The 25,572-nt window shown below is 34.9% G+C and overlaps 1 protein-coding gene across 11 annotated transcripts in view; it reads right to left on the reverse strand.

Moving 5' to 3' along the window:
• Positions 1 to 25,572, reverse strand: part of MON2 (MON2 homolog, regulator of endosome-to-Golgi trafficking) — a 133,609-nt gene that overhangs the window by 13,406 nt on the left and 94,631 nt on the right. For 8 of the 11 annotated variants that reach the window (XM_030822309.1, XM_030822314.1, XM_030822308.1 and 5 more), the window contains 8 exons: positions 24,818 to 25,016; positions 19,892 to 20,514; positions 15,319 to 15,462; positions 14,680 to 14,697; positions 14,261 to 14,389; positions 9,150 to 9,340; positions 2,231 to 2,291; positions 313 to 436 (listed from right to left, as the gene is read on the reverse strand). In XM_030822309.1, coding sequence (XP_030678169.1) covers positions 313 to 436; positions 2,231 to 2,291; positions 9,150 to 9,340; positions 14,261 to 14,389; positions 14,680 to 14,697; positions 15,319 to 15,462; positions 19,892 to 20,514; positions 24,818 to 25,016 — 1,489 coding nt within the window. The remainder of the gene's footprint in view (positions 1 to 312; positions 437 to 2,230; positions 2,292 to 9,149; positions 9,341 to 14,260; positions 14,390 to 14,679; positions 14,698 to 15,318; positions 15,463 to 19,891; positions 20,515 to 24,817; positions 25,017 to 25,572) is intronic. The other 3 variants (XM_030822311.1, XM_030822310.1, XM_004089597.3) reach the window with 1 other exon arrangement.

Below are 25,572 nucleotides of genomic sequence, written 5' to 3' on the forward strand. Positions count from 1 at the left end.
GTGCTTTGCAATTTAATTCTTCATAGTTTGTAATTATGATACTTAAAAAATTTAGTTCAGTGTTTCTGATATTTGATCAGAAACACAGTATTTCACAGAATAGAAACATGGAATAAAAACATTCTATTCCACAGAATAGTCATGTCATAACATTTCTCCTCATAAAGCTTAGTTCTATGTTACAATCCTAAAAATCACCTTACCATTCTCCAGTTTACATTACCAAAATCATAGGATTAAACATTTCTACTGACAGTTTCTTCAAAAGTACTTCAATACTTTTTAATACTTAAAAAAATTAAAATAACATACCTGTAAATGAAGATGACTGAGAATGTATTGAGCCCTTGTTAAGCATTGTCATTATTTGACCAACAAATTCCTTAGGAATAAAATTGGCATAAGGTAGTATCTCATTGCTGATAAGCTGAACTACCTAAAACGAAAGGGGCAAATGCAAATGTATCGTTTTCTTTGAAAGAGACTGACTAAAATAATTTCTAGAGTAAAATTTAAATTTTACTTCAAATGAAAATCAGTTAAAGAACTCTCCTTTAAAGAAGTACACAAACATTTTAATGTTAACATACAGGATGACTACTAATCTGTTTCTCTCATCTGTCCTAGTAACTTTAATACAAAATAGCCAGTACCATAACTGTTTACTATGCCAACCATTTGGACAAATGTTGATCTTCAGCATAACTGCAAATAGGGCTCTAGAGAAAAATAGCATATGAAATTTACCCATGTTAGAATTAAAATATTCAAAATAGGATTAAGATTTAAATCACTTTTTATAACCAAAAACTATCAGCTGTAAGAGAAATTAAAGTTATATTCATTTTGTCAAATAGTTTATCTCTAACATGTAGTATGTTATTTTGCCCTTTAAAGTCCACAAGAGCTTTAACACAGTAATGGCACAAAAGGCAATATTTTGTTTCCATATGATAATGCCTATGCATTTTAAATGTATATTTTATTTATTTATTTATTTATTCTGAAATGGAGTCTTGCTCTGTCACCCAGGCTGGAGTGCAGTGGCGTGATCTCAGCTCACGGCAAGCTCTGCCTCCCGGGCTCACGCCATTCTCCTGCCTCAGCCTCCCAAGTAGCTGGGACTACAGGGGCCTACCACCACACCTGGCTAACTTTTTTTTGTATTTTTTCTTTTTAGTAGAGACGGGGTTTCACCATGTTAACCAGAATGGTCTCGATCTCCTGACCTCATGATCTGCCTGCCTCCAATTCCCAAAGTGCTGAGATTACAGGTGTGAGCCACCACGCCCGGCCAAATGTATATTTTAAAGTAATGCAATTGATTTTATTTACTTAAAAGTTCCTCTATCCTACTTAAAGGAAAAAAAACCTCCAAAACCCTACCATAAACAAAAAAATCCACAACCACAGAACTGCTTATTTAAATTTCATTTATAATCCTCAAAATATATTTCTTATTTTTTTACTTATTTTTTTTACTTTTTTTTTTTTTAGAGACAGGGTCTTGCTCTGTTGCCCAGGCTGAAGCACAGTGATACAGTTGTAGCTCACTGCAGCCTCCAACTCCTGAGCTCAAGTGATCCTCTCACTTCAGGCTCCAGAGTAACTAAGACTACAGGTGTGAACCACCATGCCCAATTAACTTAAAAAACTTTTTTTTTTTTGTAGAGATGGTGTCTTGCTATATTGCCTAGGCTGGTCTCAAACTCCTGGTCTCAAGCAATCCTCCTGCCTCAGCCTCTCAAAGCACTAGGATTACAAGTATGAGTCACAGTTCCCAGCCTCAAAATACTTTAAAAAACACTATTTGCTTTAAGAATTCCACAGGCTGTATATACAGCTGATTACAAATTGAAAAATTCAAGCAACTTACTGATTAATTTGAACCAGAAACATCTGTTATGTCAAACTGCAGAGTAAGCTCTCAAATATATGCCTCCTGACTGATGGATTTATTTCATTGAATAAACTCTTTTTAAACTTATTAAATGAACAAAACTAAGTATTGGGACAATATGCACAAAGCACAAGACTGTAACAAATCTAAGGAAGTCACTTTTAAAATGCCAGTCCTTTAAACATCAACGTTTAACCTGTAAGAGTTTTAATGCTTTCAGTTTCAATCTTAACCTATTACTTTATTCTTTCAGCAACTGTATAGTTCAAACATTTTTACTATTTGGTTTCAAAAATGGTCACAGGAAAACATTTTAAATAGCCTCCTTACCTCGACATCAATATTTTCATTTCTTTGAAACTCTTGAATAGAGAGATTATCTGGAGGTATGCTAAAAAAAAAAAAAAAAACTTGATTTTTAAAGATAAAATATTCCCTGCACATACAAACAAAATAGATAAACAGTATTCAAATGTCAAAAAATTATGTCTTCCAACCCAGGTTGGGGCATTATTATTTATTTAAAAGAGTAATATTGTAAATTAAAGTCATTAGTTTAAATGACTAAGCTAATTACAAACATGATACTCTTAACTACAAAAACACTAGGTCCATCTTGAACTAAATAAAATCTGTAGAACTAAACTTCTTTCAATATTATGAATGAAAAAACAACGAAAGGTAAAGCTATCATCTGCAGCAGAGCAAAAGTTACCATTGTGGTGTTACCTGAATTCACTTATATTGGTGGTTATTTAAGACAGCCTTAGTTCAGCTGCTGAATTATTCACTCAGAGACAGTCCATTAATCATTAATTTGTAATAAATACAATGGATTAAAGATCTTTACAATAAAGAAGGAAAATCTGTAAAGAAGAAGACTGATGCAGATTTTCTAAAGCAGAAAATTGTTTCAACAAGAACAAAGAAAATCAATAGTTCTGAGAGAACCAAGGTGGATTCCAGACTCTGTGGCTCATAAGAGTGAACAGTAAAATGGACATAGTTAAAAAACAGCAAGATACTATTTAAAAACAGTTGAGAATAGGATAGTAATAACTGTTAGAATAATGACAGCTAAAAAGATAGCCACAGTACTATGAGCTGTATTTGTATTAATCTCCCACAGCAATTCCATGTAGTAATTATTATATAATCAACAGAAGAGGGAACTGAAACTTAGAATGCCTACTAATATGCCCGAGAACACACTTTAAGTAAATGATGAGGCCACAATCTAAACCTAGATTTATCTGATATTTGAGCCTACATTATTCTTTTTTATGTTGTAGATGTAAAAATAGTATTAGAACATTTAGGTTTAATATACACTTCTGTATATTAATATGCAATTTTGTATACAGGAATATATGGGCATCAGACTGTGGTTTCATTGATTTGGACATTTTCCATTCAACAAATATCTACTGAGCACCAACTACTTTGCATCAGGTATTATATTCTTGGGTGTTCAAGATCTAGCTGTGAACAACACAGACTCAGTCCATTTCTCATGGAACTTAGATTCTGGTGTCCAAGTCCTAAGCTAACTATAAATTGGCAGTAGGAAACAGAGGAAAAAAACTGAAAGAAATTTACCCAAACCTGAACCAATCAGAGGAATTTCACAATCACTGCCATCAAAGCAGCTTTACAGACTATATCTACATCTCTAGAGACAAAAGTTGTGTTTAATTTTAATTTATAACCAAGGAAGGTAAGGGTTTAGTAATATTAAAAGATTTGTGATGATGGTGGAGGTAACTAAGGATGAGTTGATTATCAACAAAAAACGAAGAGGCAAAAATAATAAAATAATATTAATATTATTAGTGTGTATATTTCTATATTATTAGTGTTTATAGAAATATACACACTAACAATATTAATACTTTCAGTGTGTATACTGTGTGCTAAGGTGTATTAGTGTGTTTATTTCAACACATTAATGATATTAATACTATTTGGATCATATATCAGAAACACTGAACTAGATTTTTAAAATATCATATGATGAGGGAAGAGAGTAGCATACAAAACTAAAAACTGGATAACTAATAGTTATTTAATTTCTAACTAGCAAACATATCAAAAACATCGACTGAGCTTTTAAAAATGCTGATTAACAGAATTTACCTATAAATTATAAGAGTCAATGGTCAATACTGCAGGTTACAAATAAGCCATGTAAGATCTTAAATTCCTTAAATTTGAAAACTACAGTAATCTTTAAAAATTTACTTTCATGAATCTTTATTTAAAATAAAAAAGAGCCTTCAAACTGATAAAGTGTTATTTGTATTTTGTCAGTTCTCTCTGTATGACATATTAAAATTTTTGTTGCAATATAATCTACATATTATAAAATTCACCCTTTTAAAATATACAATTTAGTGTTCCTTAGTATATTCATAAAGTTGTACAACCATCACCATTTCTAATTCCAGAACATTTTGATCACCCCCCCCCACCCCGCAAAAAATCTGTACCCATTAGCAGTCACTCTCCCTCATCTCCCTTCCCCCCAACTCCTGGGAACCATAAATCTACTCTGTCTCTATGGATTTGTTACTCTGGATATATCCCATAAACAAGATCATACAATATATAGCCTTTTGTGTCTAGTTTCTTCCACTTAGCATTATGTTGTAAATGTTCATCCATGTTTGAGCATGCATTAGCACTTCATTCTTTTGTATGGCTGAATAATGTTCCACTCTATGAATATATTACATTCAATTTGTCTATACGTCAGTTGATAAACATTTGGGTTATTTTCACTTTTTTGCTACTATGAATAACACTGCTATGAACATTAGTGTACAAGTTTTTGTGTGAACATGTGTTTTCAATTCTTTTGCACAGTATTTTGTGATTTTTAATGTAAGGTCCACAGATTGTATAACTTCGCACTCACCCATTGTGTCTCCTTTATAAATACCATGTTTTGGTACTCAAAGTTGGCTAAATGAATTTCTAATAGATTTCAAGTGTCTACCAAATTGCAGTCCTTGTGTTTTTCAACTTTGTCTTTTTCTTTCTCTTAAACTGTTTACTTATAGCCCTCAATGACATGCAAAGGCTTTGTTTTCTGCTAGTTGATTTTATTTGTATTTTCTGTGTTATTGTATTCCCTTGCCAAAGCATCTTGCAGATCAAAAAGGTTGAGGAATATTACAGACAGAGATATGTTTATTCTTAAAGTCTTAGAGTATGTATTAATTAGGTTAAAGGATTTATAAAGGTACCAATATAAAAAATAATCAAGTATTAGTCTTATTTAAATTCGTTAAGTCTTGCTATTCCAAGCAACTTTCCAAAACAATCTTCCTACTGTTCAAATACTACTGATAAACTTCAGCTATAGAACACAGTACATATGTGGCATTAAGTAAAGTTTAAAATCTAAAAGTTTATGACCTCCAAAGTTATCAATTATTTAGAAAACAAAAACAAAGAGAAAACCTGTTATGAAACTGTGAAAATGTGCACGGTTTTTAAGTTATCTTAACACTGCACTTTCAGTATCAACTGACCAATAAAAGCTTTCAATTTGAGCCTTAAAGTATTTTTGAACTATGAAACAAAAACTAAACTGGCTTTATCCAATATAAGCTTTAAGTTAAAAAGACTGATTAAACATTCATGGACTTTTACAATTACTCCAACAAATAACTTTTCATCTTTCTTTGTTGAGACAGGGTCTCACTCTGTTGTCCAGGCTGGAGTGCAGTGGCACAGTCACAGCTCACTGCAATCTCCACCTCCTGGGCTCAAGTGATCATCCCACCTCAGCATCCCAAGTAGCTGGGACTACAGGCACATGCCACCACATCTGGCTAATTTTTAAATTTTTTTGTAGAGGCGAAGTCTCACTATGTTGCCCAGGCTGGTCTTGAACTCCTGGGCCCAAGCAATCCTCCCAACTTGGCCTCACAAAATGCTGGGATTACATACTCCGGTTGGCCTTCTTTTTGTCTTTCAAATAAAGCAAATAATGCCTAGTGATGGGAAAGGACCAGCTCACGATCAATAGAAAGTAGACAGCAAGTCAGGACCGGGTCACAGGTCTCCTGACTCTCAATCTAGGGTGTTCATCAACTACTCCATGGAGTAGAAAGCTTAAATCTGTAACTAGAATAACCATAACTTAGAATACTGATTCTGTGTTACTTGGGAGCTGAATTTAGAAGCTTTATTATTTTTTAGCCATTAAAAATAACTCCAAGCCTGGGCAACATGGCAAAATCCCGTCTCTACAAAAAAATACAAAAATTAGCTGGGTGTGGTGGTGCACGCCTATAGTCCGAGCTACAAGGGAGGCTGAGGTGGGAGAATCACTTGAGGCCAGGAGCTCAAGGCTGCAGTGAGCCATGAACATGCGACTTCACTCCAGCCTGGGTGACAGAGCGAGACACTGTCTCAAGAAAAACAAAAACAAACAAACAAAAACCTCCAAATTTAGAGCTAAATTTCCAAGTCTCAGTCATTTAGAGTTTTGGCCTTTAGAATTTTGGTTTAAAATAATAGTTGTTTCATGGGAATTAATATGATAATGTCACCTTTTCTAAAAGAAAGAAAAACCATTAATGACAATAACAGTGGAAACAAGCATTTTAAAGTACTTACATGCCAGGTACTATTCTAAGCATTCACTCATTTTAAGTGATTTAATCCTCACAATAACCCTATAAGTTAGGGAGCATTATTATTGACATTTAACAGATGAGGAAAAATGAGTCACTGAAAGGTTTAACAACTTGTCTAAAAAGTAGTACAAAGTAGTACTACTGGGATTTGAATCCAGGTGGTGTGGTTGCCAAGCCAATGCTCTTTATCCACTATGCTGGCTGCTTCTTAAGTAATGTATTTTCCAACACACCAAACATATTCAAACCTTTAAGGTAAGTAGAGCCATAATCAGGCAAAATATTTTAAATGAAATTATACTACAACTGCATTGATACAAAATTATGTAAAATACTATTATTTGGCCTTTGGTTCCAGTGTCCACTTTTCTATACTAAAAAACTCTTCAGAAAATGGGATTTAATAAAATAAAAATAAAGTCTAGAAAGTGAAGAATAATTTAATAAGAAATTCAAGAATGAGGAAGATGGCAGAAAAACTCTCAAGAAAAACAAAAACAAGCAAACAAAAACCTCCAAATTTAGAGCTAAAATTTTAAATGAAATTATACCACAACTGCATTGATACAAAATTATATAAAATATTATTATTTTACATAGAAAAACTTTATTTTTATAGACAGGATCTTGCTGTGTTGCTCAGGCTGGATTTGAACTCCTGGGCTTCAGCAATCCTCCCACCTCAGCCTCTCAAAGTAGCTGGGATTACAGATGTGTCACCACACCTTGCTAGGGAAAGCAATACTTAAAGATGTTTTACTCACTGCAAAAAAAAAAAAAAAAAAAAAAGCTGATCTGAAAGCTTATTCAATTTGTTAATGGGGCATTAAGCATATATAGACAATTAGAAAACAAAAGGAAAAATTTAAATTTCTCAACCTATGTGCTTGATACAAATTAACAGTGACTCAGGCTCTTATGTCTATGAAGGAACTCAAATTTTCAGTTATTTTAAAGATGAAAACATTATTTGTTTGAATATAGTGTTTATGAGTGCCTATAATTTTTCCTTCAGAAACAGAGTATGCTTACATTGGTATCAATAACATTTGTAGAAGTGAAAAATATATAAAATACAAAACAAAGTCTGACCACTTGCAAGACAGAAATTAGGATCACCTATTATTATTTTAAATTCTGAAATATAAGACAAACTTTTACAGGGGAAATGCAAGTTAATCTGCTGCACCCTAGAAATTTTCTTTACTGAATAACTAAACCATATTAGAATAGTAAAGAAAATTTTTTTCAGTTAATTCATTCTGTTGTGGACTCAATCATAATCCATATGCCAATATAGTTTTTTTCTTCAAGTACATCAAATCCATAATTTAAGTGGCTTCAAACTAATAATGTTAAATGGTTATTTAGCAGTACACGGTATCATTCTACAATATCAAAAAATGATTGATGGATACAAACATTTAAAAAATTGGCCAGGCACAGTGGCTCATGCCTGTAATCCCAGCACTTTGTGAAGCCGAAGTGGGAGGATCACTTGAGCCCAGGAGTTAGTTCAAGACACCTAGGCAACACAGTGAGACCCTCCATCTCTACAAAAAATTTTAAAATTAGCCAGGTGTGGTGGTGTGCACTTGTGCTCCCAGCTACTCAGGAGGCTGAGGTGACAGGATTGCTTGAGCCTGGGAGGTCAAGGCTGCAGTGAGCTGTGATCACACCGCTGCACTTGGGTCTGGGCAACAGAGCAGGCTCTGTCTCAGAAAAGAATTTCGCCAATGTAACACAAAGGATAATTACTTGTGCTAGAAGGATTAAGCACTGCCTGGCTACTACAGCTATTACAGACAAGTCCACATTTAGCAAAAGGGCACGCTTTAGATCTGTCCTGCCCAACACAACTTTCTGTGATGATGGAAATGTCCAATAATCTGCTCTACCCAGTGTGGCAGCTGCTAGTCACCCGTGGCAATGAGTACTTAAAACATGCCTAGAGAGACTGAAGAAAATTTTAATTTTATTTAAAGTTTGGTTTTAATTAGTCATTTGTAACTAGCAATTGCTACTGTACTGAATAGCACAGCTCTATATGGACCTCAGCAAATTCTTCATTCAAAAAATGTAGTCTGTGTTCCAATCATCCTACAGTAAGTAGTTCAGTGAGGGGTCAAAATAGCATCCTAAATACAAGCTTTAAATTAGATACCATACAATGAAAATTGTTAATCTTTGACAAATCTAAATATCTTAAAGAGCTGATCATTATATTGCCACTCATTCTATTTATTCTGGTAATACACTGATTTTCCAACATTGTTTTTCTCTTGTAATGCCCAATAGGCATCAAATTAAAAAATGAATCTTCTTAGTTTTATTAGGTTAAAATTCTTAAATATGATGCATTTGTATTGTTTTATATATAATATTCCTGTCTTATAAGCAAAAATACAAAAAGCAAAAATCTCCATTGTTCATGGATAATGTACCCAATGGATAAATGGCTAATCCAGGTGTGTTTTTAATACAATCTAGCAACCTTTATAATCAATTACTTTGTTAATGAATAAAGACAACTATTTTTAGAGCAACTGAAGATACAACGTGCCACTTCTTGTCTTAATTTTAAAAATGAATGAGCTGACCTTTTAGTAAAGAGAAAGTCTTCAAAAGTATTGGCTAGTTCTGGCCACATACTGTCAAATTTTCCAGAAGAAGCATGCTGCCGGGCAACAGGTAGCCCAATAGAAAGAACTCTGAGGAGAGAGGATACTGCTAGTTTCCATGTGCTTTCAGAAGGGCAGGAATACTTCAAACTGAGAGGAACCCTAAGAGTCTGAAAATAAAGACAGTTTAATATAAGCATTAATTAAAACGTACACACACAATTTTAATTAAGAAAAACTACAGCAGAGAAAAAAATAGCACAGGTATTTTAATCTTAAAAAGGATGGTATTTTCATTTAAAAAAGGATGTTATTTCGCAGAAAGGCCAATTCTCAGACGTGGTCCTCAAATACTGCCTGGAAAGATATACTTTTAAATCCTATCTCTATCTTATAAACAACGAGCCTAAATAAATAACGTTTTTGAACCTCAGTTTTTCATCATCAATAATAGGGATATTATCTGAAAAGTTAAGAGTAGGAAACACAATTCTGTACCTTTTCTTAACCTGATGTTATGGAATTAGAAAATTCTGGCCAAGCACGGTGGCTCACGCCTGTAATCGCAGCACTTTGGGAGGCCAAGGTGGGTGGATCACAAGGTCAAGAGATCAAGACCATCTGGGCCAACATGTGAAACCTCATCTCTACTAAAAATACAAAAATTAGCTGGGTGTGGTGGCACTTGCCTATAGTCCCAGCTACTTGGGAGGCTGAGGCAGAGAATTGCTTGAACCCGGGAGGCAGAGGTTGCAGTGAGCCGAGATCACACCACTGTACTCCAGCCTGGCAAGAGTGAGACTCTGTCTCAAAAAAAAAAAAAAAAAAAAAAGAAAAAGAAAATTCTGCCATAGTTATTCCAGCAAAAAATAATTTGGCTGATGTGGCTATCCCATACACAAAGGGTCAATATTGCTTATGCAGTCATCTGCCACATATATAGATTAGACCATATAGCATAGGTGTGAAGTAGGCTATACCATCTAGGTTTGTGTAAGTACACTATGATGTTCAGACAATGATGAAATGGCCTAATGATGCATCTCTCAGAACGTATCTTGGTTCTTAAGCAGTACATGACTGTATTTTCCCACTAATGGTGAGGGAAGAGTAAACACAACATAAAATGTCAATACTTTGAAGATGTATGTTCTATCTGTAAAATTATTCGAATTTTATATCCTACTCTAATATTTTTGTGTACTTTTTTCCTTCTATTTTTGTGTACTTTTTTCCTTCTCCAAATAGTTCAGTAAAACTGATAATTTAAGATTTGACCATTGAGGGGTATGGGAGTAGAGTGTTTGAGTTATGTACAGTGATTAGATATATAGTGACTAAGTATAGTGACTTATCTTTTCAACTGATCAACTTTTGAGACAAGTGGCTTTTATTTATTAAAAGAACTAATTTGGTGGTTCAGAATGAATTTCTCTGATCACAGTTCTATCTTGCCATTAGAACACTAGATCAACCAAAACATCATAATGAACTAACACAGAGCACCATTGACAAACCGTTTTGGCATACTGTCAGGCAATTTGCATTAGAGTAAAAATTCTGCTTTTACGTAAAAATTCGGCTCTAAGAGTAGAAAAATTTTCGTATTTCAAGGATATAAAACCAAATATCATCATCTTCTCCACGAATTATTACTGAATACTCATACAGTATACATATTAACCATTACATATTAGCATGAAATGTGCCTTCATTAACAGATAATTAGCACACCCAGAATCTATTTATCCCCTTCCCCTCTTTCCACCTCCATATAATCCATGTGCTTTGGGAGGAACTGTCCCTAATTCCAGTTTGGGAATTCAGGCAAACAGATGATGAGTTGATTAAGCCAATGAATCTAATCAATTTCCCTGGCCATAATCATTGGTTCAAGAGTGGGTAGGGGACCAAAGCTGATCCACTAAAAATTAATTTTAGGAACTTAAGAAGAAGAAGTGTGTGAATGTGTGTATGCAGGAACATACACACTCTCTCTCTTCCTATTGGACATATAATCCTGTTACTGGCCTACGGCTATGAAGAGAAACGATATGGTCAATTCTTAGCAGAACTTTCTGGAGAAAGAAATGTGGTTTTTGATGATACTGCTGAACCACTGGATCAGCCAGTCGTAATGCCCTTCCTCTATCTTTGAATTTTCCAATTAAGCATGCCCAAAAGTTCCCTTTATTGTTAAAGCTAGTCAGAGCCTGAGTGTATGTCATTTGCAACCAAAAGAATACTACGTGATATAGGGCCATTTTGAGTTTACATTTTATAACTCAAGCTAAGATAAAAGTATGGTTTGCTACTGCAATTGATATTTTATTAAAATCAAGAAAAACATTAAGCATAGCAGATCCATTCAATTTATACATTTTATTTTTACAAATGTTTACACATCTAAACAGGAAGTGGTATACAGTATGTGCTCAGTAATTGCCTGCCACCACAAGGTTCACAATTTTGGAGAAAGAGCCTTGTCCAATTAACCACAAAACAATGTGGTAAGTGGCATCAATGAAATGGGATTATAGAAAAGAGATCACTTAACTCCTTTACAAATACAAACTGAGTGGCTGGGCATGGTGGTTCATGCTTTTAATCCCAGCACTTTGGGAGGCTGAAGTGGGCGGATCACTAGAGGTCAAGAGTTCAAAACCTGCCTAGCCAACAGGGTGAAACCCCGTCTCTACTAAAAATACAAAAATTAGCCAGGCGTGGTGGTGTGCGCCTGTATTCCCAGCTACTCAGGGGGCTGAGGCAGGAGAATTGCTTGAACCCAGGAGGTGGAGACTGCAGTGACTGAGCCACCGCACTCCAGCCCAGGCAACACAGCAAGACTCTTGTCTCAAAAAAAAGAAAAAAAATGTATACATATATATAAACTGAGGCCAGGCACAGTGGCTCACACCTACAATCCTAGTGCTTTGGGAGAAGGTTAGAGGACTGCCTGAGGCCAGGAGTTTGTGACCAGCCTGGGCAACATAGCAAGATCCAGTCTCTATAAAAAATTTAAAAATCAGCTGGGGGTGGTGGTGTCCACCTGTAGTCCCAGCGACTTGGGAGGCTGAGGCAGGATGATCACGTGAGATCAGGAGCTTGAGGCTGCAGTAAGCTATAATTATGCCACTCCACTCCTGCCTGGGTGACAGAATAAAACTCTGTCTCTAAAAAAAAAAAAAAAAATACACAAACTGATTCATATTACTTTTTAGTGTTTAATCCTTCAATGGTTAAAGAATAAAGTCCGATCTTATGATGGCTTAGAAGACCAACAGTTATCTTTTCAGACATATCCCAGGTCCTGAACTAAATTTCTAAATATTTCTTAAAAATATACCATGATCTTTTACACGGTTTAATTTACCTATAATACCTGCCTCCCCCTTTTTAACCTAACTCTTAACTCTTTCAAGTGTCATCTCTGTTAATTCTTGCTCAAATCCCCTCAGCAGTTGACTTAGTTTTTTGTCCTTCAGAGGAACTCAATTTTTATTCAGCACTGACTACTTGGCAAGCATCATTAAATGCTGTATCTCAATGGATTCTCTTATTATAGGTAAGACATGTAAGTAGTATTGGTATTATCCTTCTTTTAAAGACGAGAAACATGCTCAGATAGGTCAATTTGCCAAAAGTCATAAAGCAGTAAGCCAGTAACAGTGGACTATTTGAAGTCAGGCTATCTGAATGCAAAGCCTCCACTATGGTCTTTACCTAGCACTTAACATACTGTAGTATTACTTGTTTCCCTTTCTTTACTCTCTATATTGAATTATTAAATGTAAGAATCATTTTATTCATTTTAAAATTGCTAGTACCTTGTAGAAAGATGCTTTAAAAATATGCTCAATAAATAAAGAGAGAGGATAGTTTTGGTGAGGTAAGCAGTGAGGAGAGAAAAGTATCATAAAAGTCAAGGGAAGAAAGAGCTTTCAGAAGGCTCAGGTTTCAGAAGGCCAGTACCATGCTATAGGGAAGATAAATCATTAGGGAAGGACTGAGGATGTGAAGATATGGTCTTTTGTAACTTTAAGAAAGCAGTTTCTGTAGAGCAATATGGACGTAAGTCAACACACAATAGGCAAAGAGTGAGTGGTGACTAGGCGAAGGCCACTAACTGTTTAAGGGATATGGAAATAAAGGAAAGCTGAAAGAGGATGACAATTTGAGTAGTAAGTACAGTTGAGAGAAAATTCTTGTAGTATCCAAGGCTTAATAATCCTTGTATAAGATGGCTGAAAGAAAAATGAAAATAATCACCAATGAAGAAAGGTGTGGATAGATGAGTCTTGAGAGAAGACAGCTCAAGTTGGTCTGGTATTTATACAATCAATATAAGGTACATCCACATGCTAGAGGAAGAACAAGGTTTAGGGCTAGTCCTTCAAAACAGAGGGAAAAACAAGAAATAAGCCTTAGAGGAATGGAACACAATCAACAAGAATCAAATTTTAAATGGCTGTCCATATACTGAAAAAGTGGCTTTTAAAAAGTCAGCATGCATGTTCAGTTAAGTTTATGGGCTGCATTGTGAATTTCTCCCTGAATGCTCATCAACCTTGAATCCTGAGGAATATTGTCCTAAGAAACACCCTCACTGGGTTATGTGGGAAAATGTAAGAACTGTCACAAATTTTTTTTTTTTACTATACTTTAAGTTTTAGGGTACATGCACACAACGTGCAGATTTGTTACATATGTATACATGTGCCATGTTGGTGTGCTGCACCCATTAACTCGTCATTTACATTAGGTATCTCTCCCAATGCTATCCCTTCCCCCTCCTCCCACCCCACAACAGGCCCCAGTGTGTGATGCTCCCCTTCCTGTGTCCATGTGTTCTCATTAAGAACTGTAACAAATTTAATGCACATTTATGTTAAAATATTTTTCACTAAAAAGAACTTTTAGAAAAATGGCTTGCTAAATACAATTCATGAATATTGGAGAAAAGTCATTACAAATAATAACACAAATTTTATTTTCTATTTATCCCAATATAATGATAATGTATTACCTAAGGAATAATATCAATAATGTTCTCACCATCTAATGAAAGTGTAGAAATGAAAAAAAGATACCTTAATAATATTCTGGAGCACTTTCTCATTCACCACTGCTTTGTGACACGCTGTTTTTTGATATAAATCCACAACTACTTCTAAAGACCTTTCAGCAAACGGCACATAATTCAAGGCTACCCATTCCGCCTAGAAAGTAATATTTTCACATGCAGTTAAAAATAAACGAGATTAAATTAATCATATTGTTTTCAAAGAGAAAGTATCTTTGTCTTAAAGTTCAGGCCTTGGTTTTAGGTCAGATTATATTACATGCAAAGTTTTCAAAGAGATATGTACTTCATGAAAAAAAATAATTTTCAGCCAGGCAAAAATTAAAACTATTGGAAAAAGCACATAGAGCATTCTACCAAGAACCGGGAAAGATGTACTTTATTTGTTGCCAATAGGTTAGGACAATTTTAGGAAATTTAACTCACCGGTGCAAATAGTTGGATCTATTGTGATTCCATTGTGTTGCAAGACAAATAGAATGAGAAAAGTTAATACATATTTAAACTACTTTTGGACGATATAAAATTATAATTTTTATGTTGAGTGAACAAAATCAGCATGTGCATGCATTCAGAAAATTTACTTAAACAAAGTTAAAATTTGCCAACTATGGCTATAAAAATATTTTACATAAAATCCAACTAAATTTCACACCAGTAATGTACAACTTCTTATTTAGTACGAACAGTTTCTTCATCTTGCATGGCAGGTATGTTTTAAGTTAGGGATTTAGAAGCTGTTTTGTATTGGGATGGGGCAACCAAGAAAGAAGTAAAAAGGAACTTATATTTTTCAAGAAAGATGTACTGGAGAGTAATATGAAAGGCCAAACTTTCTGAAAAACCAGTTGGAAGAGGAAAGTCATAAATGAGAAGAAAAAGAACACAGAACTAGTTTCCCAAACAATATTTCTGTTCAGCTTAAACTGCTAACAGACATGTGTAAACATATTTGTGAGTGAAAAGTATCCTTTTCTGAGATAATCAAAGTCCATCTTAAGTGAAACTATCTGTATTTATAAGCCATGAAATCTTACAAAGTAAATAAAATTAACAGTAAATTACCTGATTATATTTTGCATTTGCAATGTGCTTTGTTTCTAGCTGTCCATACTGTGGAGGTTTACAGGAAAATTCTACAAATGCCAACAACTGGTCAAATATAGCTGGATACATTATCTGCATGTTTTCTGGTCCTACACAAATGGCCTATAAAAGCAAAATAAGAACATTAGAATGCATAATCTGAACTCCATTAAGTTCTTTACTGTATATATATTTGTTTAACCACAGAATCTTAAAAACTGTCTTATCTTATGTATTATACCATCTTTTCTAAGCCCTAAAGGACACAAACTATTGTAAACTGCTAAAGAATAAAGTATATGCTGAAACTGTTAATCAGCTAAAAAATGTTCTTTTTTACAGTGTGATTTATTTCTTAACAGAATAGAAAAAGGGCCAACAAAATGAAGTCCCAGGCAGTCCTCAGGTTCTACAATCTGATCATTTTTTCAGTAATACAGCCAGTAGGCCATCAAGAATGCGTGACTGACCACGATGACACTGACTTCAAATTCTGTGATATCCGTTCATTGAAATGACATCTGATTTCTGCACCATGCCTGGTCCACCAACTTTAACAAACAATCATGTGTGTTGCAGTTGGGAAAATAAGTCATCTACGAAAATTTATTTCTACAAGAAATGTGTGGATTAATTTTTGACAGGGCTATGTATATTTAATGTAAAATGTATCTAAATATATAGATTTGATTTAAAATAAATTAAAATATTTTAATATAAGAAGACATTTTAATAAATAGTAACTAGTTTCCCTAGGTTTCTTACTTCAAATAATTTGATAGGAAGAAAGAATAAAATGCATATGATGATACTGCAGATTTTAATTATTTCAAATGTGTTGAAAATACTTAAATCGTGTTTTTTTCTAGCCACAAATTTATTTTTTCTTTTCATATTTTCTTGTTTAAGTCTTTGTTTTTCTCCGTGAGAAAAACATTTAATGATATTATTTATGAAGTGTCTAAAATATACTTGTGCTTTATAAGACAAAAAGGATGATCACTTTATGCCTGAGAGGGTAGGTACTCTTAAAATATTAAACCAAAATTCAAACCATTTAACTTTTTAAAAAAATTTCTTTAAAAACAGTAAGTACAAAATTTATTTTATGCACTCCATGGCTTTTAGCTTATCAGATAACACATTAGTTTTATTTTCCCTCAGAGGAGATGTAGCCATTTAGCTATAATGGAACTTTTAGATAAAACTGCACTGAGATATAAAGTAGCTATGTAAGTGCTGCCCATACCTAAGTTTGATTGTCCTATAATTATAATGTAAGAAAGTAGTATAAAGACATCTAATACCATGTCTCAATATTTTTTTCTCAGAAATAATGAAGAATTTGAATAGTAAAATTTATACACTCTAAAAATTCTCTTTACTGACTGCTTGTAATAGTTCTACTTTCCTCCTCATTAACCTCTTGCTGGATCTTAACTCTTAGAAGTAAACAAGTAGTAATTACTGTGGAAAAAGAGACTGAATTACTCTAAGTGAATTGTTTTATTTTCAATGACTAACAACAACAAAAAACCATATGTGGGTACCTGAGAAAACTAAGTGTTATAATTTCTTTGTAAGAATCTTAACACAAATTAATGACTTGACTATGCATTTTGATTTTCAATGGTCCTTTATGATAAGAAAACATACTAATAGTGTTACAATTGATGTATAGAGCAATTTTGGGACTTTAAAATGCATAATTTGGAACCCACAATTTTTTTTTTTTTTTTTGAGACAGAGTCTCGCTGTCACCCAGGCTGAAGTGCAGTGCTGCGATCTCAGCTCACTGCAGGCTCTGACCCCTGGGGTTCACGTCATTCTCTTGCCTCAGCCTCCCGAGTAGCTGGGACTACAGGCGCCCGCCACCTCGCCCGGCTAATTTTTTGTATTTTTAGTAGAGATGGGGTTTCACCGTGTTAGCCAGGATGGTCTCCATCTCCTGACCTCGTGATCTGCCCACCTCGGCCTCCCAAAGTGCTGGGATTACAGGCGTGAGCCACCGTGCCTTGCTGGAACCCACAATTTTTTAACAACAAACTCCATCTAAGAAAAAGTTTTTATGGGCTTTTCTTCAGTATTCTGAAGTCTGAATATCAGAAAAATCTATAGAATAAACCTGATAACAAATATTAGTCCAAAAGCTAAGAACTAATAAGCAATCTAGATAATATTTCCTATTAGTCCTTGAAAGCTGTCTATTTGAAGACAAGAAAAAATACTGAACACCTAATTTCTTATATTGTTTAAGGTTGCACTTACTAACTCATTTAATAATAATCTTTTCAGTGCCTGGCACGTACTAAGGCCTTTGCTAGAGAACCTGATGATGAAAATAACAACAGCTAACATTTACTGGATGTTTAACTCAAGCCAGACACTAAGTGCCTTACAAATATCCCACTTAACAACCAAAAAGTTGTAGATTTATTATTTTTACTTTATAGATGAGGAAGCTGAAGTATAGAAAGATTAAGAAACTTGCCCATGTTATTTAGAAGACAGGGCTTTGTTACACAACTCCAAGGGCATCATTCACATACAATGTGATGTTGTCTCCTGGAGTGCAACTCCGGCAGCCCCAGTGATGAATGCAGATATGGTATCCAGCCATCTGACTAAGAAGTTTAGCAAAAAATAAGACAGATGCAGTTTCCTGACTTCAGGACTTACAGTACAGCACATACAGAAAGCAGATAATTAAATTCCCAGTTCCTCTACGTATGCTAAAATAACTTGGCAATACATAAATAAATAAATTAGCACATATAAGTAAGTCAACTTGGCTGGGAACTGGTGATTTGAGAACAAAGACTGAGAACTTGAAGTCCTAAACAATATAAAAGCCCTGAGGAAGAACAACATAAATGCTCCGCTTTAGAAAGAAAACGTGATATCAGAAATCAGTTTTTCTTTTAGGAAAGAAAATAGCTTTCTATCAATAAAATGTTTTGCTGGATAACTATTAGTTTAAGGATAAAGTCCAAAAGCAAGTAAATTTGGCTTGTGCAAAAATTTTCTGACATCTGTGGAAGAAAATATAAAAACACTCTGATAATAAAATATACATTTTTCTGTTAGGAGATACTAGAAACCCATTAAAAATCTCACATTCAAGGTCTATGAAACATCATTTAGGTAATCATACAACACAACAATGGCTAGTGTGAACATTAATAATAATTTTAAAATAATATAAATGAACAACAATAACCCTTCCAAAGTTTCAGACTGTTTTCAAAGCTATTAAAAGCTCAGAACAAATTACTAGTAGTTGGGATAAATGATTCCACTTTTCCTCTCACTGCTAAAGCAGAGTTTTTTTAAAAATAAAACTTACATTTTTTTTCTGGAAAAAAAAAGTTTATTGTTTATCCTGTACACATATATAAAAACCTGAATCAAAGATCTGAATGAGAGTACCAGATTACGGGCATCTCAAAAGGCCTATGTCTTATTTTCTTTTCTGATAGGATAACTCTTCCATCCCCTGAAGTCTATAAGCAACTTATTTGCATGTCCAATGGACAGGGTGGGTAATTACTTTTCTTCCCCATTAAAAATAAAGATGGGTATTTTGAGTTCAATTGTAGAAAACCAATACCCCTACACTGAATTTTTTTAAATGCCGGATTCTTATTTCCTGCACAACGCAACTAGGGTTCAACAGTTCAAGAACTACTGCTCAGCTAAACTTCTTCCAGAGGTAATTAAGAGGTCTCATCGTAGAGTAGAAATTCTTACTGTGAAAATTTTTATCATTCCAGTTGGGTAAGATGCAGTTAATCAGAAATCTAATTTACACTACACAAATGGTTACTGATAACATGTGTGATCAGAATCTAGATCTACTCCAATCTTATTAGAATGTTTTTACTTTGTTGGAATGGCTGGCTACTAAGTTGGCATTTTTTTGCTTAGCATTTTGATGACTGTGAATTGTGCTATCGATTTTTCTTGATAGTCTAAAAAACACTTTGAATTTGATCTAGCCTTGCTTGCTAATCTGAATTTGCTCCATAATTTTAGATCTGTTTGTCTGAATAGTTTTTTTTTGCAATAACAAAATACACATAGTAAAAATAAATCTCTTTAAAAACCATGAGGAAAAATACTTTTTATAAATTTCTTTTTTTAATATAGGCTTTCAATAATTTCAGAACTAAATTTAAGCACAGATTAAAAAATATAATCCCACAGCTTATTAATTTTCTAATTTTAAAAGTACTTTACTAAAACTTTTATTCCAAATATTATATCCTCTTGTGAAGACTTGCATGGACAAACCAAAAATACTGGTGAAGTGAAACATTAGGATGCAGGCAGCTTCTTTAAGGTTCAAAACATACATGAATTACCTTTCAAAATACAACAGAAAACCACAAGTTTTCAAAATACCTAGATCTTGACAATCCTCAGTTTATCCCAAAGTATACATATAAAACAATCTTGATCTAAAATTTATCCCCGCAAATATATAGCAAAATAAAAAAATTTCAGAGAACTATATGCATTACTACTTAGATAGCCACTAAAATTATATTACCTTTTGGAGAACATCTAAAGCTGTAAGTACAGCTTCCTGTAAACTTGTCAAAACTGCTTCGGTATAAGATGGAAGAATAAAAGGGGATGCATCTGAACTTATTGGGACTGAAATAGCACTGTGCAATATGACTCCCAACTTTTGCAAGTCATCCATGTTGAAACCAGTTTTTATGTGTTGGTAGAGAGCTGGAAATATCTGAATTAAAGCTGTAAGAAAAGGTTGGCTAGGAATAAAAGTTAGTTTATCAAAAGTAATAGGAGGCTTAGTACTTTCAGATCCAATTCTATACCAGGTATTCCACGCAGCCCACCATAGATTCAAATCTTCAAGCTCATCAGTAACAATGGGTGGCTCAGAGCTACTATATCTTCCAAGTCTTTCTCCAATGGAATCTGTTCTTACAAATGGCCTGCTCATGCCTGATATGGGCCCTATAAGAACAGGCACAGGTACATTAACTACAGGTGGTGTCTCAGGCTTCTCCGAGTCTCTGACAGGGGACACGATCTGTAAAATTTCCTGGAAGCTTTTCAGAGCAGCCAGAGATACTTCATTGTTTTTGCTAAGTGCTGCTGACTGTATATGGTCAAGAAGAACATCCCAAGCTCTTGAAAAATCTCCTATATTAGGAAGAGAAAAAAAAACTATTATCATAAAAGTGATCGAATTTTCTCTTAATATTAGACACTTGAAAGCATATTTGCTAAATTTTTCTGCTTAAAATCCTACAGAACTGGAAAATATATGACTAGGTACTAAGGTACTAACAATGGGAATTAAAATTATCACAACCTAGAAATCCGGTAAAAAAATTTTTCAGATATAGGAACAAAGGGCACCAAGAGGAGGATGATGGATATATCAAATAATGTTTCAATCTTAAAAACAAAACTCAGGTAGGTGATGGGTGCACTAAAATCTCAGACTTCACCACTACAAAATTCATCCATGTAACCAACAACCACTTGTACCCCAAAAGCTACTGAAATAAAATTTAAAAACCCCAAAATATGTATGTACTTATACATATTTATACCATTTCCCTGAACTTCTGCCAAAGGATAACAGAAAATTAAAACAATGAGGTTGAAACAAAAGCATTTCAGTAACATCTTCAGTCTATCCATCTACCTTTATTAATGATTAAGTAAAATGTTCTCATTCTTAACCAGAGAATCATTGGAAAAGTCGTAACTTAGGACAGTATAATACATGTTTTTTTATTGGCTAAATATTTAAGATAAACTATGTCACATTCATAAATCTTAACTTTATACTTTAGTTTTCATATTTAAATTATTTTAGAGCTGCAGAATTTCTTTTTTTTTTTTTTTTAAGAGATGGTATCACACTCTGTTACCCAGGCTAGAGTGTCATATGGTATGATCATGGCTCACTGAGCTCAAGTGATTCTCCCACCTCAGCCTCCCAAGTGTGGCTGGGATCACAGGCACATGCCACCATGCCTGGCTAATTTATTTTTAAATTATTTTTTGTAGCGATGGGATCTTGCTATGTTGTCCAGTCTGGTCTTGAACTCCTGGGCTCAAGCGATCCTCCCACCTCAGCTTCCTGAGTAGCTGGGACTACAGATGCACACCACCACACTTGGCTAATTTTTGTGTTTTTTTGTAGAGGTAGGGTTTCACCATGTTGCCCAGGCTGGGTTCAAGCAATCCTCCTGCCTCAGCCCTCCAAATGGCTGGGATTACAGCCATGAGCCACCATGTCCAGCCAGATCTTTTTCTTACAGCAAACAAGCCTACTGGCTTTGTTAATAACATGGATCATTATCCACATACCTACATTAAAATGATGTAAAAAATTAGGAAAGTTGATATTTTCCAAAGCAGTACAACATAAGTAGGCTATGAAACATGTAAAATAAATAATCAAGGTTTAAGGACTTTCATTTTGGAAAGCTGATAAATCATTAGTTTTTTTTAAAAAGGGATAAACCCCAAATTCCTGGGAAAGCAGTCGGTTAATAGAAAAGCTTGAAGTAGGTCTGGTATAAAACAATAGGTACTATCTGCCTACTCTGGACAAACTGTAACACCTGCCTAGTTATATGCATCTTTCCCCTCCATATTCTTTTTATTAAAAATTGAGGGCTGGGCCCAGTGCCTCACATCTGTAATCCCTGCACTTTGGAAGGCCAAGGCAGGTGGATCACTGGAGGTCAGGAGTTCGAGACCAGCCTGGCCAACATGATGAAATCCTGTCTCTACTAAAAACACAAAATATTAGCTGGGCGTGGTGGTGGTGGGCACCTGTAATCCCAGCTACTCAGAGGCTGAGGCAGGAGAATCGCTTGAACCTAGGAGGCGGAGGTTGCAGTGAGCCGAGATCACACCACTGCACTCCAGCCTGGGCAACAAGAGTGAAACTCCAAAACTCCATCTCAAAAAAAAAAAAAACAACTGAGGTATAGTTTACATACAATAAAAAAACAGAATTTTAAGTAAACTGTTTAAAAGAGTTTTGACAAATTACATTTTAAAATGTCAAACAATTAAAACACTTCTACCTGTTGCCATCGCAGTTTAAAAGTCTCATGAATCATTATATTTGCCAATCAGAATGGTGACCTAATATCAGATTTAGAATATCCCGTGCCATTTAGGGAGAAAAACTCCTGCAATTTCTTTATTAACATATTTTATGTCAGAGAAGGGGTCCCTTTAAAAGAGTAGATATAATTATATATTGCACGTGGTTATGTTAAAAATATAAAACTTATTCTAAAATAACAAATATCATTTCTTAAAGTTATAAAAAGTTATGAAAGACATTAACTGTCTTATGTCTTCATTTTAAAAAAATCTAAATCTAGGCTGGGCGTGATGGCTCATGCCTGTAATCCCAGCACTTTCAGAGGCTGAGGCAGGCAGATCACCTGAAGTCAGGAGTTTGAGACCAGCCTGACCAACATGAAGAAACCCCGTTTCTACTAAAAATACAAAATTAGCCGGGCATGGTGGCGCATGCCTGTCTGTAATTCCTGCTACTCAGGAGGCTGAGGCAGGAGAATTGCTTGAACCTGGGAGGCGGAGGTTGGGGTGATCCAAGATCAGGCCATTGCACTCCAGCCTGGGCAACAAGAATGAGACTCCATCTCAAAAAAAAAAAAAAAAAAAAAAAAAAAAAAAAAAAAATATATATATATATATATATATATAAATCTATTAGTTCTTAGCTTTTAAGAGAAATATCACGAAGGTACTAAAAACGATGCTCATTTTGTCAAAACTTAGCAAATGCACAGTGAAAATTTGTGCATTTCACTGTATGTAAATTTTACACGAAAAAAATTCCAATATTTAAAAATACATATACCAAGCCCTAACATGCAAAATGGATCAGACACCACAAACACTTTTGGAAAAAAGGAGAAAAAAGTGCACATAAAGAACAACATACAAAAATGCTTATGGAATGAGTAAATATGCTTGTGCTTTAACATAAAGAAGTTTAAAAAAGGCCAAACACAAAATAATAAAACAGATAAAATAATATGTACAACATGCACATAACTATGTACAAAAGTACTCTGTTCAACTTTTTCTACCACCACCAGCATTGCCATCAGAACTGAAAGTAGTATAATAGGCAGCCGGGTTTCTCAGTCTTAGTACCATTGACATTTCTGGTTGTATAATTCTTTGTTATAGGAGGCTGCATTGTAAGATGTGTAGCATCAACCCTTGCCTCTACCCTCCGCAGATGGCAGTAATGCTCAACCTTCCCCAGTTATGACAACTAAAAATGTCTCCAAAATTGCCAAATGTCTTATGGGAGTATAATGGGCCTTGTTTGAGAACCACTGATATACACAACCAACAGCTTCCTAACCAGTCCAACAACATCCTGTCATCCTTCCTTGTTGTCATTCCATTCTACATACACACTAAGATACGCACTTTGTGATCTTTTTGAAGTGCATATTTGATCATGTCAAATCATGAATTAAAATCTATCAGTAGTTTTTTTTCATTGTTCTTAGGATGAAATCCTAACTTTTTTTTTTTTTTTGAGACAGGGTCTCACTCTGTCACACAGGCTTGAGTGCAGTGGCACGATCTTGGCTAACTGCAGCAACCTCCACATCCCAGGCTCAAGCAAGCCTTGCACCTCAGCCTCCCGAGCAGCTGGGACTGCAGGTGTGCACCACCACATTTGGATGATTTATTTTAAAAAAATTTTTGTAGAGATGAGATCTCATTATATTTCTCAGGCTGGTTTCAAACTCCTGGGCTCAAGCTATCCTGTTGCCTCAGCCTTCCGAAGTGTTGAGGTTATAGGCATGAGCCACCATGCCCAGCCTCCTTTCTCCTAACACATTCTACATGATCTGGATGATCTGGCCTTTCACTACCTCTTAATCTCTTCGATAATCAAACTCTTTCTTACTCTCTTCATTCTAGACCTTTGAACATGCTAGGGTCCACCATCTCTTTTCCTCAATCTTCTCCTGTCTCTTTTACATTCTCTCATTGACTATAAGGCTCTCCACACTTCATCTTACTCTTGCCTGATGAACTCCTACTTACCCTACAGATCTCAGGAAAACTATTGCTTTCTCAGGAGAGCCCATCTGGAATTCACTTGCCAAGTCAAATACCTATTGAAGCTCAGAATGTACCACTCCTTGTAACATGTCATTGTAGAAATTTTGCCTTTATTTATGTAATTATGGGTATTTCCTCATGCCCACGATAGTAAGAATGACGTGTATTTTGCCTTTCATTGTATCTTCTAGAGGCTACCCCATAGTAGGTACAAACGAATGAAAACACACATGCTTACACACACACCACACATAAAGACTAAGTTAAGACAGACTCTAAAAGAATCGTCTGTATTTTCCAAATTTCTTTTAACATTAATTACTTGTATAATCAGAAAAAAATGTATGTATACCTAAAGGCTGCAGCAAATATCTTCTAGTGTTGAAGATCCTTGCTACTCCAGCCAATGTTAATACCCATGTCTCAGCCCATTGCTTCTCGGCTGTGTCCCTTGAATGATGAATGAGAATATTGCCACCTCCAGACTCAATCTTTTCTTTGTCTGCAGTGGTAGAAGACTCTCGAACTCTGTCCAGTAGATGAAAGAGTACCTAAATATTTATAAAAATGTCATTTAAAATGTATTGATAATATAGCTTAAGTAATAGCACAGGAGCAACAGCATAGGAATCTACAAAGTGTCACAAAAATATACTTGACAGTCTTATCAATCCCTATATATTGGAGGAAACTGACCAATAGAGGTAATTATACATTCTTTTTTTTTTTTTTTTTTTTTGATGGAGTCTCACTCTACCACCCAGGCTGGAGTGCAATGGCACGATCTCGCCTCACCGCAACCTCTGCCTCCCAGGTTCAAGTGATTCTCCTGCCACAGACTCCTGAGTTGCTGGGATTACAGGTGTCCACCACCACACCGGCTAATTTTTGTATTTTTACTAGAGATGGGGTTTCATCATGTTGGCCAGGTATCAGTTGAGGATTTATGGGGTAATGTACAAGAAAAGAACAAAGCTGGCCGGGTGCGGTGGCTCATGCCTGTAATCCTAGCACTTTGGGAGGCTGAGGGGGGCAGATCACGAGGTCAGGAGATCGAGACCATCCTGGCTAACACAGTGAAACCCCGTCTCTACCAAAAATACAAAA

Source organism: Nomascus leucogenys, chromosome 11 (genome assembly GCF_006542625.1).
Source record: "Nomascus leucogenys isolate Asia chromosome 11, Asia_NLE_v1, whole genome shotgun sequence".
Classification (NCBI taxonomy): domain Eukaryota; kingdom Metazoa; phylum Chordata; class Mammalia; order Primates; family Hylobatidae; genus Nomascus; species Nomascus leucogenys.